General features: G+C 37.6%; 1 protein-coding gene across 1 annotated transcript in view; it reads left to right on the forward strand.

The window, feature by feature from the left end:
* LOC121732762 (extracellular serine/threonine protein CG31145) overlaps positions 1 to 13,200 on the forward strand; it is a 73,910-nt gene that overhangs the window by 43,377 nt on the left and 17,333 nt on the right. Inside the window, exon 4 of the mRNA XM_042122729.1 lies at positions 7,470 to 7,712. Coding sequence (XP_041978663.1) covers positions 7,470 to 7,712 — 243 coding nt within the window. The remainder of the gene's footprint in view (positions 1 to 7,469; positions 7,713 to 13,200) is intronic.

The raw sequence follows: 13,200 nt of genomic DNA on the forward strand, positions 1-13,200 counted from the left end.
ATGAAAGTCTTTCATCGTGGAAAAATATACGGTTCTAGGGGGATCCTTCTACAAATCGCTGACAAGATAACGTTTAATTCTTACTTGATCCATTGTTCCATCCTTGATCGAACATTTTGCGTCATAAATTGTATTAATTTATGGATATTTTGCCTACACTAACAAAATGCTTATTTGATAAAAAAACAATGAGTAACCCAATGTTTAAAATATGTTTCTGAAATCGAGGACACAAGGCTACTTGCTTCCGTCCCCGCGCGTAACCTGAATGCAGATTTGGAAAGAAAGTAGAGAAAGATAAAGATCGTTTCTGTTCAAGATAGAGAGAATTTAGTAATGTGTGGATATCGTCTGGTGAATTTTAAGAGAGAAAAAGGAAAAAGAGACCTTTGGTAATTTATTTTCACCTATCCATACTAATATTCTAAATGCGAAAGTGCCTGTTATCTGTTCACACTGTTTTTTAATGCTCTTGAACCGATTTCATGACATATTTTGGTATGGAGATACCAAGAGCAGGGCAGGGTGATCTTATACCTTGCGACAGCAACGTAACGGGTGTTTAACGCCAGATACTGTACCGACACCTGTACCAGATTATGATCTATTGAACGATAAAATTTTAATTCACAATTAATTCTCCTATTAAAATGAATATCTAGGGATATGGCTCTATCAGTACTTATACTATAAATGCTGTATCTTTTTGGACACTTGCGGCTGAACTCAGAGGGAAAAATTAATTTAGTAAAATCTTAAATGTATTAATTAAATATTTCTGAGGACGGCCTATATAAATATTTCTGTAAGGGCATATCGTCACGGCTAGTCGCTCGGCAGTCGGCCAGCTTATGCCCTGATTACACCTACCGACTACCGAGTAGTAGCCAGAGAGCGCTTCGGCGACTAAAATTGGTGCTTTCATCCCGAGTGCTCGGCCGAGAACGCTGTTTCGCCACTGTACTCGGTAGGTGTAATCAAGGCATTAATTCTACACGCCCGGGTAGTTCTTTCTATACGATTACAAGACTCAGTGAAATAAAAACTGGGATATAACAGTATTTTACAAATTATTCCATAGCTAAATAATTATTTAATATGAAGTTATGATTGTAAAGAGAAAGTATGCATAATTTATTTTAAATATTATATCATCTCTTATTTTTAAATCTACCTCTAGAATGAAACTAAAGCCATTGTTTTTTAGTAACTTAGAAAATACTTTGATTCGTAGTCATTATAAATTAGTAATTATTACTAGACCTTATCCGCAACTTTGTTGCATTGAATTTTTTTTTTATGAAATAAGGGGGCAAACGAGCAAACGGGTCACCTGATGGAAAGCAACTTCCGTCGCTCATGGACACTCGCAGCATCAGAAGAGCTGCAAGTGCGTTGCCGGCCTTTTAAGAGGGAATAGGGGAATAGGGGAGGGTAGGGAAGGGAATAGGGGAGGGTAGGGAAAGGAATAGGTCAGGGGATTGGGCCTCCGGTAAACTTACTCACTCGGCGAAACACAGCGCAAGCGCTGTTTTACGACGGTTTTCTGTGAGAACGTGGTATTTCTCCGGCCGAGCCGGCCCACTCGTGCCGAAGCATGGCTTACTTAGATTTTCTGCACAGAGACCGTACATATTTCTAGAATATATAATTACTATCTTACGTCCTTTTCGGCGTCTTAGGGCGAAGCCAAACGAGCATAATTTGTGAGTTGTGAGTCGCAGAATTTCGGTCGCGTAAATATCTCGTCATACAAATCATGACTTACAAAATTACGCTCGTGTGAATCAAACAGGACTTTTGTATGAAACTGAATGCAGCAGAATTTCTGCCAGCCGAAATTCTGCGACTCACAACTCACAAATTACGCTCGTTTGGCTTCACCCTTACATATCTTCAGGATTCAGATCGGTAAGAGGTAACAGACGGTCAAAAATAAAGACAGACGTTACTTTTGAATTTATAATAATCGTCTGAAGTATAAAAAATATTGAGGGGGCCTTATCTGTAACAGTAATTCTCTTCTTTTATATCTTACTAGCTGTCCTGGTGAACTTCGTGTCACTTTAAAACCTTCCCTGGACTTCTACGAATATTTTAAGACTAAAATCAGCCCAATCCGTTCAGCCGTTTTCGAGTTTTAGCACGACTAACACATTTGGAAATCCATTTTTATATATTAGAAGACTAGCTGTCCCGGCAAACGTTTCTTTGCCATATAAAGTATTTCGCCCGTATTATTTTATTGAAGTGACTAAATAAGTATGTCACCATGGCAACGTCCATCGCTATCCCGTCGTACAAACAATAGTCGCCGATAGTCTCGAGTTGTAGTAATTTACTATTATTTATTCAACAAATGCACTTATCAATATAAAAAGTACCCAGTAGCCGATTCTCAGACCCACTGAATATGCATAATATAAAATTTGGTTAAAATCAGTAAAGCCGTTTCGAAGGAGTACGCTATCTAACATTGTGACACGAGAATTTTATATATAAGATAATTATTATCTTGTTTTATATCTTATTTGTATAATCCTTAATCTAACTGTACTAGTCGGTTCGCAGATAGCCTTATCAATCACAACGACACACTTACAATACATAAAAATATTTAACTAGACAATAAACATTACACCTCCGAGCAATTATTTACTGTTCATTTTATGCAAGTAGGTAGTATTTGCATAAAATAACATTTTTAACATCATTCATGTTTTATTACAGTTATCTATTAATTCCAATATAACTATGGTTTTTTTATGAACTATTTTATAAATTGTAGTCTCTATTGAACAAATAGCCCTTTTATTAAACAAAAAACTACTGTACTGTAAAAAGCAACTGTATTTACGCACATTTACCAACACAAATGCACAAACGCTACTCAATTATTTTTGAGAACTGTTTATAATCTTTAATTGGGAAATCTGAGTGGTTTTTTGAATGCTAGCCACCTTTTTTAGGTTTTCTTTTCTCATTTCATACAAATGCGGATAGAAATTTTCGTAATTTTTCGGCAACGGTCGTATTTCACGAGCGTCGGAAGAGGTCGCGTTGAGCGCTGTTTTAAACTTGAAAAACAGCGCTTTGCAGCGACGTAGAGGCGTCTGACGTTGCTTGGACGTTACCATGGTAACGCCGCGATGGCTTCCCTGTGAGTTAAGCACTCACTGACAGACCGGCGATAGCGGACAGCCACCGGCTATATGATATTTACTTGTATTTCCTTTGAACAAGGTGCAAAATGCAAGTGCATTGTTTGGGGCTCTTACGTTTCATAGATTCGAGTGTTTTCGTGATTACGACAATTAGCGAAGATTTCCATGCGCATTATTAATTTGGGAGTACTGTATATTATAAATGATTAGAAATATCTACGATTTGATGACCCGGTAAACTTTGTATCACTTTTTCCTAATATGAACCTTCCCTGGACTTTCACGATATTTTCTCGAGTGTTAGCGAGCCTAACTAAATTCAGTTTTATTTACTTATGAAGAATATTATGTTGTTTGAAGAGTTTTTTTAAGCACAAAATGGACACTTATTTAATGAGCACATTATCTATGAGTAAGTTAAGACAATAACTATGCGGTTAGTCATAGAATTTTTGCTCGCACAAATATTTGCTTGATGTATTTGTAATGTAACTAAGAGACATATAAAACTTTGTAGGCTGCGTTGTGGGTGTCACTGTTTGAATAACTGGAGATGGCTCTTATTTGAAAATAGATTTATAATTAGGTGCAGGAATGATAAAAAAAACAATAAAAATCCTATCATTTAGATGATTTATCATCGTCCACAAATTACGTGAGGTGAGGTGTTTTTTCAATTTTCTGACCCTCCCTCCCACCATACATACTTAAGCATACGTAAAATGCGGATAAAATGGACCAAAATAGTATATTGTGTATTGTAACAATGACAAAAAATACGTGAGATTTGCCCTCTCTCCAATGTAAGATTAGATGAGATTTGACTCGACCCCCCTCGCCCTTAAACTCCTCACGTAATTTATGGACGCCCCCTTATACATTCTATAAGGCGAGTATAGGATAATATCAAAACATAATATTTGGACGCTGTTAAGCATATTTTATGTACTATGAACTATCCCAAAAAAATATACGTATTCAGTTATGAATTCAGTCATGTTCTTAAGATGAAAACTGCCATTCATAGTTTAACAAGAAAAAAATATGGATTAGTACACAAATGCATAACAGCGACCAATTAACAAAATACTTTTAACATACTAATATAGCAAGATAACCATAGATATCTCATATCAGTACTACCTGAAAGGTTGATAAACAAATTGGTTCGATGATTCCGTTGGGCCAAAATTAGGATTCTTATCTGATAAGAGTGTGATGTACACGAGCAATTTATATTGGTAATGTTATGAGTTAAGTGCTAACTATATATTATTATAATATTATGACGTCAAACATTACCAAAAAATTAGTTTTTTTTTAAATTAAATAAGGGGGCAAACGAGCAAACGGGTCACCTGATGGTAAGCAACTACCGTCGCCCATGGACACTCGCAACATCAGAATAGCTGCAGGTGCGTTGCCGGCCTTTTAAGAGGGAATACGCTCTTTTCTTGAAGGTTTGCAGGTCGTATATGTCTGGAAATACTGCTGGTTCGTTCCAGAGTTTTACAGTGCGCGGCAGAAAGTTACGCGAAAAACGCACTGTGGAAGTGTTCAACTTATGGCCTGGTTTCGAAATTTTTTTGACATGATTTCATATATTTAATAACATTGATGATTGGTTAATATTTTGACGTCGACTATTTAAAAGGTCTAAGAAAGGTCGTCTAAGGTCGGTAAGAAACCTTACAATTAACAAACCGGGCAGTTAACTTAAACTTATTTTAAAAACCAACATTCTCAAAACTTAGTAACATCATACTGTGTGCACCGTGTACATAATAATATTATTATTCTTATTTTATAAACAGTGACAATGACAGTATAGTTAGGGACGCCTCCGTGGTCCAGTATTTTAGGGCGTGGCTCTTGACTCGGAGGTCGCGGGTTTGGCAATTGACAATGCAGGGTGATCACCTGATTATTTATCTGACAAGTAAAATGATCCATGCGTCGGATTGGCATGTAAAAGTCGGTCCTCTCGCTAGTCGTGCTGATCGTCTGTCCCGCTGGGTTATGAGCGTAAAGGAATAGAGAGTCCTCTTGTGTACTGCGCACACATTTAGGCACTATAAAACTACTTCTGTGTAACTTGTCCGGTTTCAATGAAATCGGCGACCGTTACCAAAACTAGTGTGGGATACTATTATAGTTGGAAGACAAAATATGCTAAATCGGAAGCTACGTGTGTGTCGCGTCGCAACTCGCATCGCTTTCAGTTGTAGAAAGATAACGTCACGAACAAGTCACACTTAAGACAACAAACATAATAAGCACGATACAATTAAAATTAATTACTCGTGTTAAACAATAGTGGAGTGCTTGTTGACAATATGATTTTAAGTAATTCAATGGAAAAAGTATTTGAGTGGCAAACTTATATTTCGTTTGCACAGCTGCCGCCAAGTGCAAATTAATTATGTGCATTGTTCTCTAATTGTTTTGGAACAAAAGCTGGTGTCAAGCTGCGTCATTCTTCGTTATTTTTTTTTAATAAACATGATCTTCGGTAAATAATTTTTGAGTGTAATTGCTTATGTTCTGAGGTAATTGCCAATATTTTTGAGAATTAGTTAGACTGAGACTTGAAAGCTCTATAATGATTATATTATAGAGTTTTAACCCACTTTAAAAATGAGGAAGTTCTCAATCCGTCTTAAAGATAAATATATCATCGTAAAGTATTAACCACTGCCGGCTTACTACCCTTAAATAATAATATTATTGAAACAACACTGTAATCCAAAGTACATACACATAGTACATTTGACTTACAACCAAGGGTGTAAGTGGTAGGTAAAGGTACTTGTTGGCACCGAGCGACACGCGACAACTGCAGACGATGTGTCGTCGCGACACTACTGGTTTCTATCTTATATTTTTAAACGAGCAATTCTTGTATATATATAATTGGAATCTCGGAATCGGCTCCAAAGATTTTCATGAAATTTAGTATATATATTCGGGGGCTATAAATCATTTTTAAAAATGTCATTTTATTCGTGTTTTATCGAATACCGAGCAAAGCTCGGTCAAATAGCTTGTGTATTTCTATGAAATACGCTCTGCAGCTAGCGACACGAAGCTAGCGACACTTATTCATAGAAATGCCATGAAACCAGCAGTGGTCGCGACGACACGTCGTCTGCAGTTGTCGCGTGTCGCTCCGTTCCAACTTGTACCTTTAGGTACTATGGCGAGAAGATACGACAATGATGAACTGTGTAGTTAAATAGGACACGCATCACATTTTATGACAAAATTACAGTAAAACTCACAAAAAACAAATATACTGTTGTCCGTACGTTTACGTTACAACTTTGGGTACAGCTACGTGGTTTATGAGTTGTAAATTGTAATTATGACGTGTATAATACGTGTTGCTTAAAGTTTAAATAAATATAAAGTTTTAATAAACTTTAAATAAATATTATCAGGTTCAGTTCAAACTGAGATGCAATGCGACGCAACGAGTTTTCTTATGGTGATAGTCATTTTATATACCAGGTGTACCTAAAGTAAGTGATAATACTTTAGGGTGTGTACGTGTTCCTTGTAGAGATTTCACTGTGAAAGTAACAGCGCTGAAAAATCCATTTTTTTCACTTTTGTTTGGAGAAACTCGTTACGCTGGGACGCTTGCCCATACGAAAGTGAAGTTTTTTTTTTAATGAAAAATTTTTTTTAACGAGCAAACGGGTCACCTGATGGAAAGCAACTACCGTCGCCCATGGACACTCGCAGCATCAGAAGAGCTGCAGGTGCGTTGCCGGCCTTTTAAGAGGGAATAGGGTAATAGGGGAGGGTAGGGAAGGGAATAGGGGAGGGTAGGGAAGGGAAAAGGGTAGGGGATTAGGCCTCCGGTAAACTCACTCACTCGGCGAAACACAGCGCAAGCGCTCTTTCACGCCGGTTTTCTGTGAGAACGTGGTATTTCTCCGGTCGAGCCGGCCCATTCGTGCCAAAGCATGGCTCTCCCACATATTTTGGTCTTTCAGCGCTACTTTACTGTATTATCACTTAGTTTTGTTACACCCTGTATATTATGTTGATACCATTAGAGGCATTTATGCGTAGGCAGTTGGCGGACCTACGTTTTTTGGTCGGGTTATGTTAAAATCATTTTAGTTCTACGTAGTTGGTCTAATAAGTTACTTCTTTTGAGGGAGAGACAACACGACGAAAATACGTAGGTCCGCCATTTTTTAAAATCTATTTCTCCGATAGCATAATTGCCGTTAAAACACCACCACGACAGCCCATACCCTCTCTTTCTATCACTAACCATCTCTCTCTTTTCAGCAACAGCAGCAACGGCTCGAAGGAGTACGAGCAGTCAGCGCCGAGCGAGACCAGCGGCGCTGATGCGGAACCCAGGACGCCGGCGCCACCTGCTGACAGGTTCCTTGACCTCCAGAAGATCCTGAGCTTGCAGCTTCAGGGGAAAGCGGAGGACAACCCAGTCATAGTTGCTCCACATAGAGACCTCAATGTGCTGAGGCCAGAGAACCCCACTATTGGAGAGATGGAGGATTTGGAGCCAAGGTATGTTCATCAATACTAATATTATAAATGCGAAAGTGTGTCTGTCTGTTACCTCTTCACGCCGAAGCCGCTCAACCGATTTTGCTGAAATTTGGAATGGAGATACTTTGGGTCCCGCGAAAGGACTGTGACGTGGGAGAGCCATGCTTCGTCACGAATGGGCCGGCTTGACCGGAGAAATACCACGGGCTCACAGAAAACCGGCGTGAAACAGCGCTTGCGCTGTGTTTCGCCGAGTGAGTTTACCGGAGGCCCAATCCCCTACCCTTTTCCCTTCCCTACCCTCCAATATTCCCTTCACTACCCTCCCCTATTACCCTATTCCCTCTTAAAAGGTCGGCAACGCACCTGCAGCTCTTCTGATGCTGCGAGTGTCCATGGGCGACGGAAGTTGCTTTCCATCAGGTGACCCGTTTGCTCGTTTGCCCCCTTTAATTCATAAAAAAAATATATATATAGGATACTTTTTATGCCGGAAAAGTGTACCGTTCCCGCGCGATAAACGAATTTTGGCGCTACGCAGTTGGGGGCGTCATCTAGTAAACAGTACATCTAAGGTTCACTCGGCGTAACTTGGCGGTAGCGGTCATTGACTCCCTGTCAAAAACTTGACATTTTCTATACAAAGCCGCGATTGACAACATCTGACACCCTATTGTCAATCGCGGTTTATATAGAAAATTACAAGTTTTTTTTTTTATGAAATAAGGAGGCAAACGAGCAAACGGATCACCTGATGGAAAGCAACTTCCGTCGCCCATGGACACTCGCAGCATCAGAAGAGCTGCAGGTGCGTTGCCGGCCTTTTAAGAGGGAATAGGGTAATAGGGGAGGGTAGAGATGGGAAGGGAATAGGGGAGGGTAGGGAAGGGAATAGGGTAGAGGATTGGGCCTCCGGGAAACTCACTCACTCGGTGAAACACAGCGCAAGATTTTATCATCATAACAAAGAAATTTGAACAAACATTGATTCTAGATCAGTAAACACTAAACATAGATAAAGATTCTTCAACGGTTCATTCACCTCGTCTAAAAATTGCTTTTACACTAGCTGGAAATTTTAAACTACCAAAAATGATTAAAAAGACATGCTAGCTCTTTCACTGTTGGCCGATAGCTCGCAGCGATGGAATACCTAAATTGTGCTCCCTCTTATCGTATACTCCATGTTTCTTGATAACTCCATGAATTCTCTAGGTCTGGATTGTAGAATAGAATATCAAATAGCTACGTTTTGGAAAATATGTAATAACTAATGAGTATAACTAAATTATAAGTAACTTTATTATATCTATGTTGCTCGTGTAAAGTTGCCGAGTCGTTTTAATAATTTTAGACTTAAAAGCGGACTGTAAAATTTTGCTGTATTTTCTAATAAGTATTACGAACTCGGAAGACGATTGACTTAAATGAAATTGAGATTTATTTAATCATTGTATATTTATCTGAATTTTGCTTAACGGAAAACACGATTCACTTACTTTGACTCGATAGTTTTATTTTTAGAAATTATGAATCTTTCTAGGATTTTCAACAAATATCTGTTACACCTATTGAGTTACTATCATTAAATAACTTGCACTCCTATAATCACACACTTTATAAAATAACGGCTAAAGGAAATATTAGTATTGTATTTAATTTTTAAGTAATCATCAAAAACATATTTGTGACTTGCGACCTTTACTTTCGTGCTATAATAATGCGGGAACCGTTGTTGCGCGATACTGTTCTAGTCAACAATATCGCGTTCAGTATATAAGCTGCAGCGTAAAGCACAATTCCCGGGGGCATGATTCTGGAATGTATGAATGGTGTGTAGGCGGGGCTAGCGTGCTTTGATATTTCTGGCATCAGCCCGGTCTTAACTACGAGACGAAATAAGATATAAAATCCCACAGAAATAGTGCATTTTGGTTCAATAAAAGACTCTTTCTCAAAATCTAGAAATAAATATCCACTCAGCAGTTTTAGAACCCATTTGATTCTATCAAAAATACATTAATACATTATGAATTGGCAAACATTTTAATTTAACTGTAATGTTTAGCAGTAAATGCTACATAAAAATTAATAGAATCAATGAAACAAAATTCCCCGAAGCATATTTGGTAAAGGAAAGTTATTTAGCGACAAATTAAGTTCAGGCGGTGCACTTGTAAATGTGAAACTACTTAGAATATTAATTATACTATTGCCGGCACAGAACGACTTGAATGAGGACATTTACAAGGAAAATTCTCAAAAGTTGGCGACATCTGACATCTACAAGTAGAATTTATGGCGCTGAATTATTTTGTTATTGCTGCAACCGCGATAAAATGGAAATACTAAACTGTTTTTAATTAACTTCTGCTTTTCGTTTGAAATAACTTTGATGCGAAAGCTGGAACTTCCAAAGTTTTTCGAAGTTACCGTTTTTATAGGGAATAAATTATTGCGAATTTTGTAACAGCTCTACTTTAATTTTATTGATTTATTTGTTTTTGCTGATTGGGTTGATATTGAATTTAAAAATAAATTGAAATCGCAAGTAAATTATGGCACTAATTTTTATTTTACGTACTCAAGGTAAATATAGAGATCGCTCTATTTTGTAAGCTTCACTATCTACTGTTAAAATATATTTCCTTAAAATTCTTCAAAAGACTTTTCAATGTGTAGGTATAATGCGACCCTAACTACTAAATAATTTGCCTTGTAAAGGTAACACTTAATGTAACAAAAATGTAATAAGATTTTATGGAAACACACAAAATACATCTAGTACAGGGATGGCGAACCTTACCTTATGAACGTGACATGAAATAATACTTTTCTTTGTAATCCCGATGGGTATTTAAAATTATAATGCCCCAAGCCGAACTTGGCGCTTTTGTAGAATAATCACTATAATAATTTTGTTATAAGTAGCGTGCTCAAAATTTTATGTCACGCTTTTGGCACGCGTGCCATTGGTTCACCATCCCTGATCTAGTGTATCTAGATACTAGACGCTGAAAATCGCCCGTAATAAGCTGCATAAACCTCACAGTATCTTATAGAGCGGTTACTGTAGGGTTGGCAACTTAGCACATACAAGTTCATTTTGTTTTACATCCAGAATTGTAAATTCATTTCTAAATAAGAGGCGTAAATAGGCTTTGCTTTTGCTTTTCTACAAAATTATTTTTTTGTCTCGTTTTTTTTCTAAATTCACTGTACATAATTTTAATTTTCCCTATTAATACTTAATTTCTTAAGTAAATCTTAATATAATATTATCATGATAATTTCCATGTAAGTACGCTGTCTTCGCTGGAGCCAGCCACACGCGTAATGTAGTTTGGCAGACTTCACGTGTGATTAGTTATTCGGCTATGAACATTGAATAGATACTAAGGATAATATGAATACTAAGCAAAATACAATATAATTTGTAAGTAATTTTTAGATTTCTTAAACTGAAATGGTCACTTCAGCCTTACAAAGCTTTTGCAGTTCTTTTCTAGCGCGCATAAAGTCAATAAAATATACTAAACTTAGACTAATTAACTACGAAATTAGTCACAAAATTTCATGTGAATTACTGCATTTAATATTATGAAGTTAAAGTTGTAAACAAAAGGAAATCTTAATTTTTGTTTCGTCGCTCTTCAATTTGAAGAAACAAAACATGTCTTTTTGACATTCAAAATATGTCAATAAAAGTGTAATTGATAACTTGGCAGTGACAACCCTATTAACCCCAGAGCCCGGTTTCACCGCGGTGCTGGTGCTGAAGTATGCATCAAAACCAAACAGTTTGGCCGTTGTCGTCATTTCACCGGAGTCAATATTGGCCCAGTCTCGCGGGACACGGGGAATTAAATGGAAAATATTACCTTCCGGCGACGTATTAAATTTATTATTCGAGAGTTGGGTTATGTGGGTGTTTCTTTGAAAAAAAAAACGTTGATCTAAATTAAATACCATAGAGGAAATTGATTCCTATGTCAATTCAATGAAGAACAATTTTTTTTTATTATTATCAAGATAATTTTTTGTGAGTAGCTTCATTTTGATAAGACGAACAATATTTTGCGAAAAATCTCGAATGTGGTAGCTTACAGAGATAGAAAGGGTTTCATACTTTGATTTGATGGTCCTAAAATATAGATTGTTCTATTTGTACGACAATGTTACTTTTAAATAATATAACTATTAACCTATCAAAACACAAAAAATCAGCTGGTTAGGGTTCCGTTTTAGGGTTAAGTAGTCAACCAAGTTTTTTAGGGTTATGTAGTCAACCAAGTTTTTACTCACAAAACATTAGCTTGATAGTGTTCTAGGAAACCCGGACCAGATCTGTCGGCTGGGTTTGACGTAACGCGACCAAACTACGCAGGTCCCCCATCTGCCTAGGAATCAACTTCTCTGGTAGTACATGCAATAAAACGTTGGTCGAAATCGCAGGCAATCAAAAATTTCGTACTCCCATTCTTCTATTTCAATGCTGCACTAATTTTGCATTAAAATTGTTGATTTAGAAAACTTGGCCTATGAAAAGTAAACCATTTCAGTCAACGTTTTTTCTACTGTCTAAGTTTATTTTACTGTAGGGTTAGAATTGAAAGGTTGAATATTATAAAGGTACTGCATCCTGGGAATTTTTAAATTTATGAATGAATGAAAACCTGGCCTTGTACCATGAAACTGTTTTGAGACTCAAATAATCGGACGAGAATGCTGCATCCTACTCTAACAAACGTGAAATGACGTTGTTAGAGCAGGACGCGGCACTCTCGTTAGATTGTTTGAGTCTCAAAACAGTTTCGTAGTAAGCCTACTGTTTTTTATTTTAAATAATCGCAATTTTATACGTGGGAGAGCCATGCTTCGGCACGAATGGGCCGGCTCGACCGGATAAATACCACGTTCTCACAGAAAACCGGCGTGAAACAGCGCTTGCGCTGTGTTTCGCCGAGTGAGTGAGTTTACCGGAGGCCCAATCCCCTAACCCCTAACCTATTCCCTTCCCTACCCTCAACTATTCCCTTCCCTTCCCTTCCCTACCCTCCCCTATTACCCTATTCCCTCTTAAAAGGTCGGCAACGCACTTGCAGCTCTTCTGATGCTGCGAGTGTCCATGGGCGATGGAAGTTGCTTTCCATCAGGTGACCCGTTTGCTCGTTTGCCCCCTTATTTCATAAAAAAAAAATTATCATCGCGGCAAATAGTATTTCCAAATATATTTCAGTAACATAATCTTATATTTAGTCTACGGATCGTGATTCGTAATAGCGCTGTAAAAAATTGATTTCGCAACCCTTTTTATCTTGTAAAGAAAAGATCGGGAGGTTAACAAGGAATCTTATTTAAAATCCAGTTATGGGGATAGGCGGGGTCGGCAGTAAAACCGAATGGAACGTGGACCGAGATACAGATATGATGGGACATATATATTCAAATTATATGACATTGGAACAATGCTGGACGAAATACGGATTTTCTTTGACCGATACGC

Source organism: Aricia agestis, chromosome 12, assembly GCF_905147365.1.
Source record: "Aricia agestis chromosome 12, ilAriAges1.1, whole genome shotgun sequence".
Taxonomy (NCBI): Eukaryota; Metazoa; Arthropoda; class Insecta; order Lepidoptera; family Lycaenidae; genus Aricia; species Aricia agestis.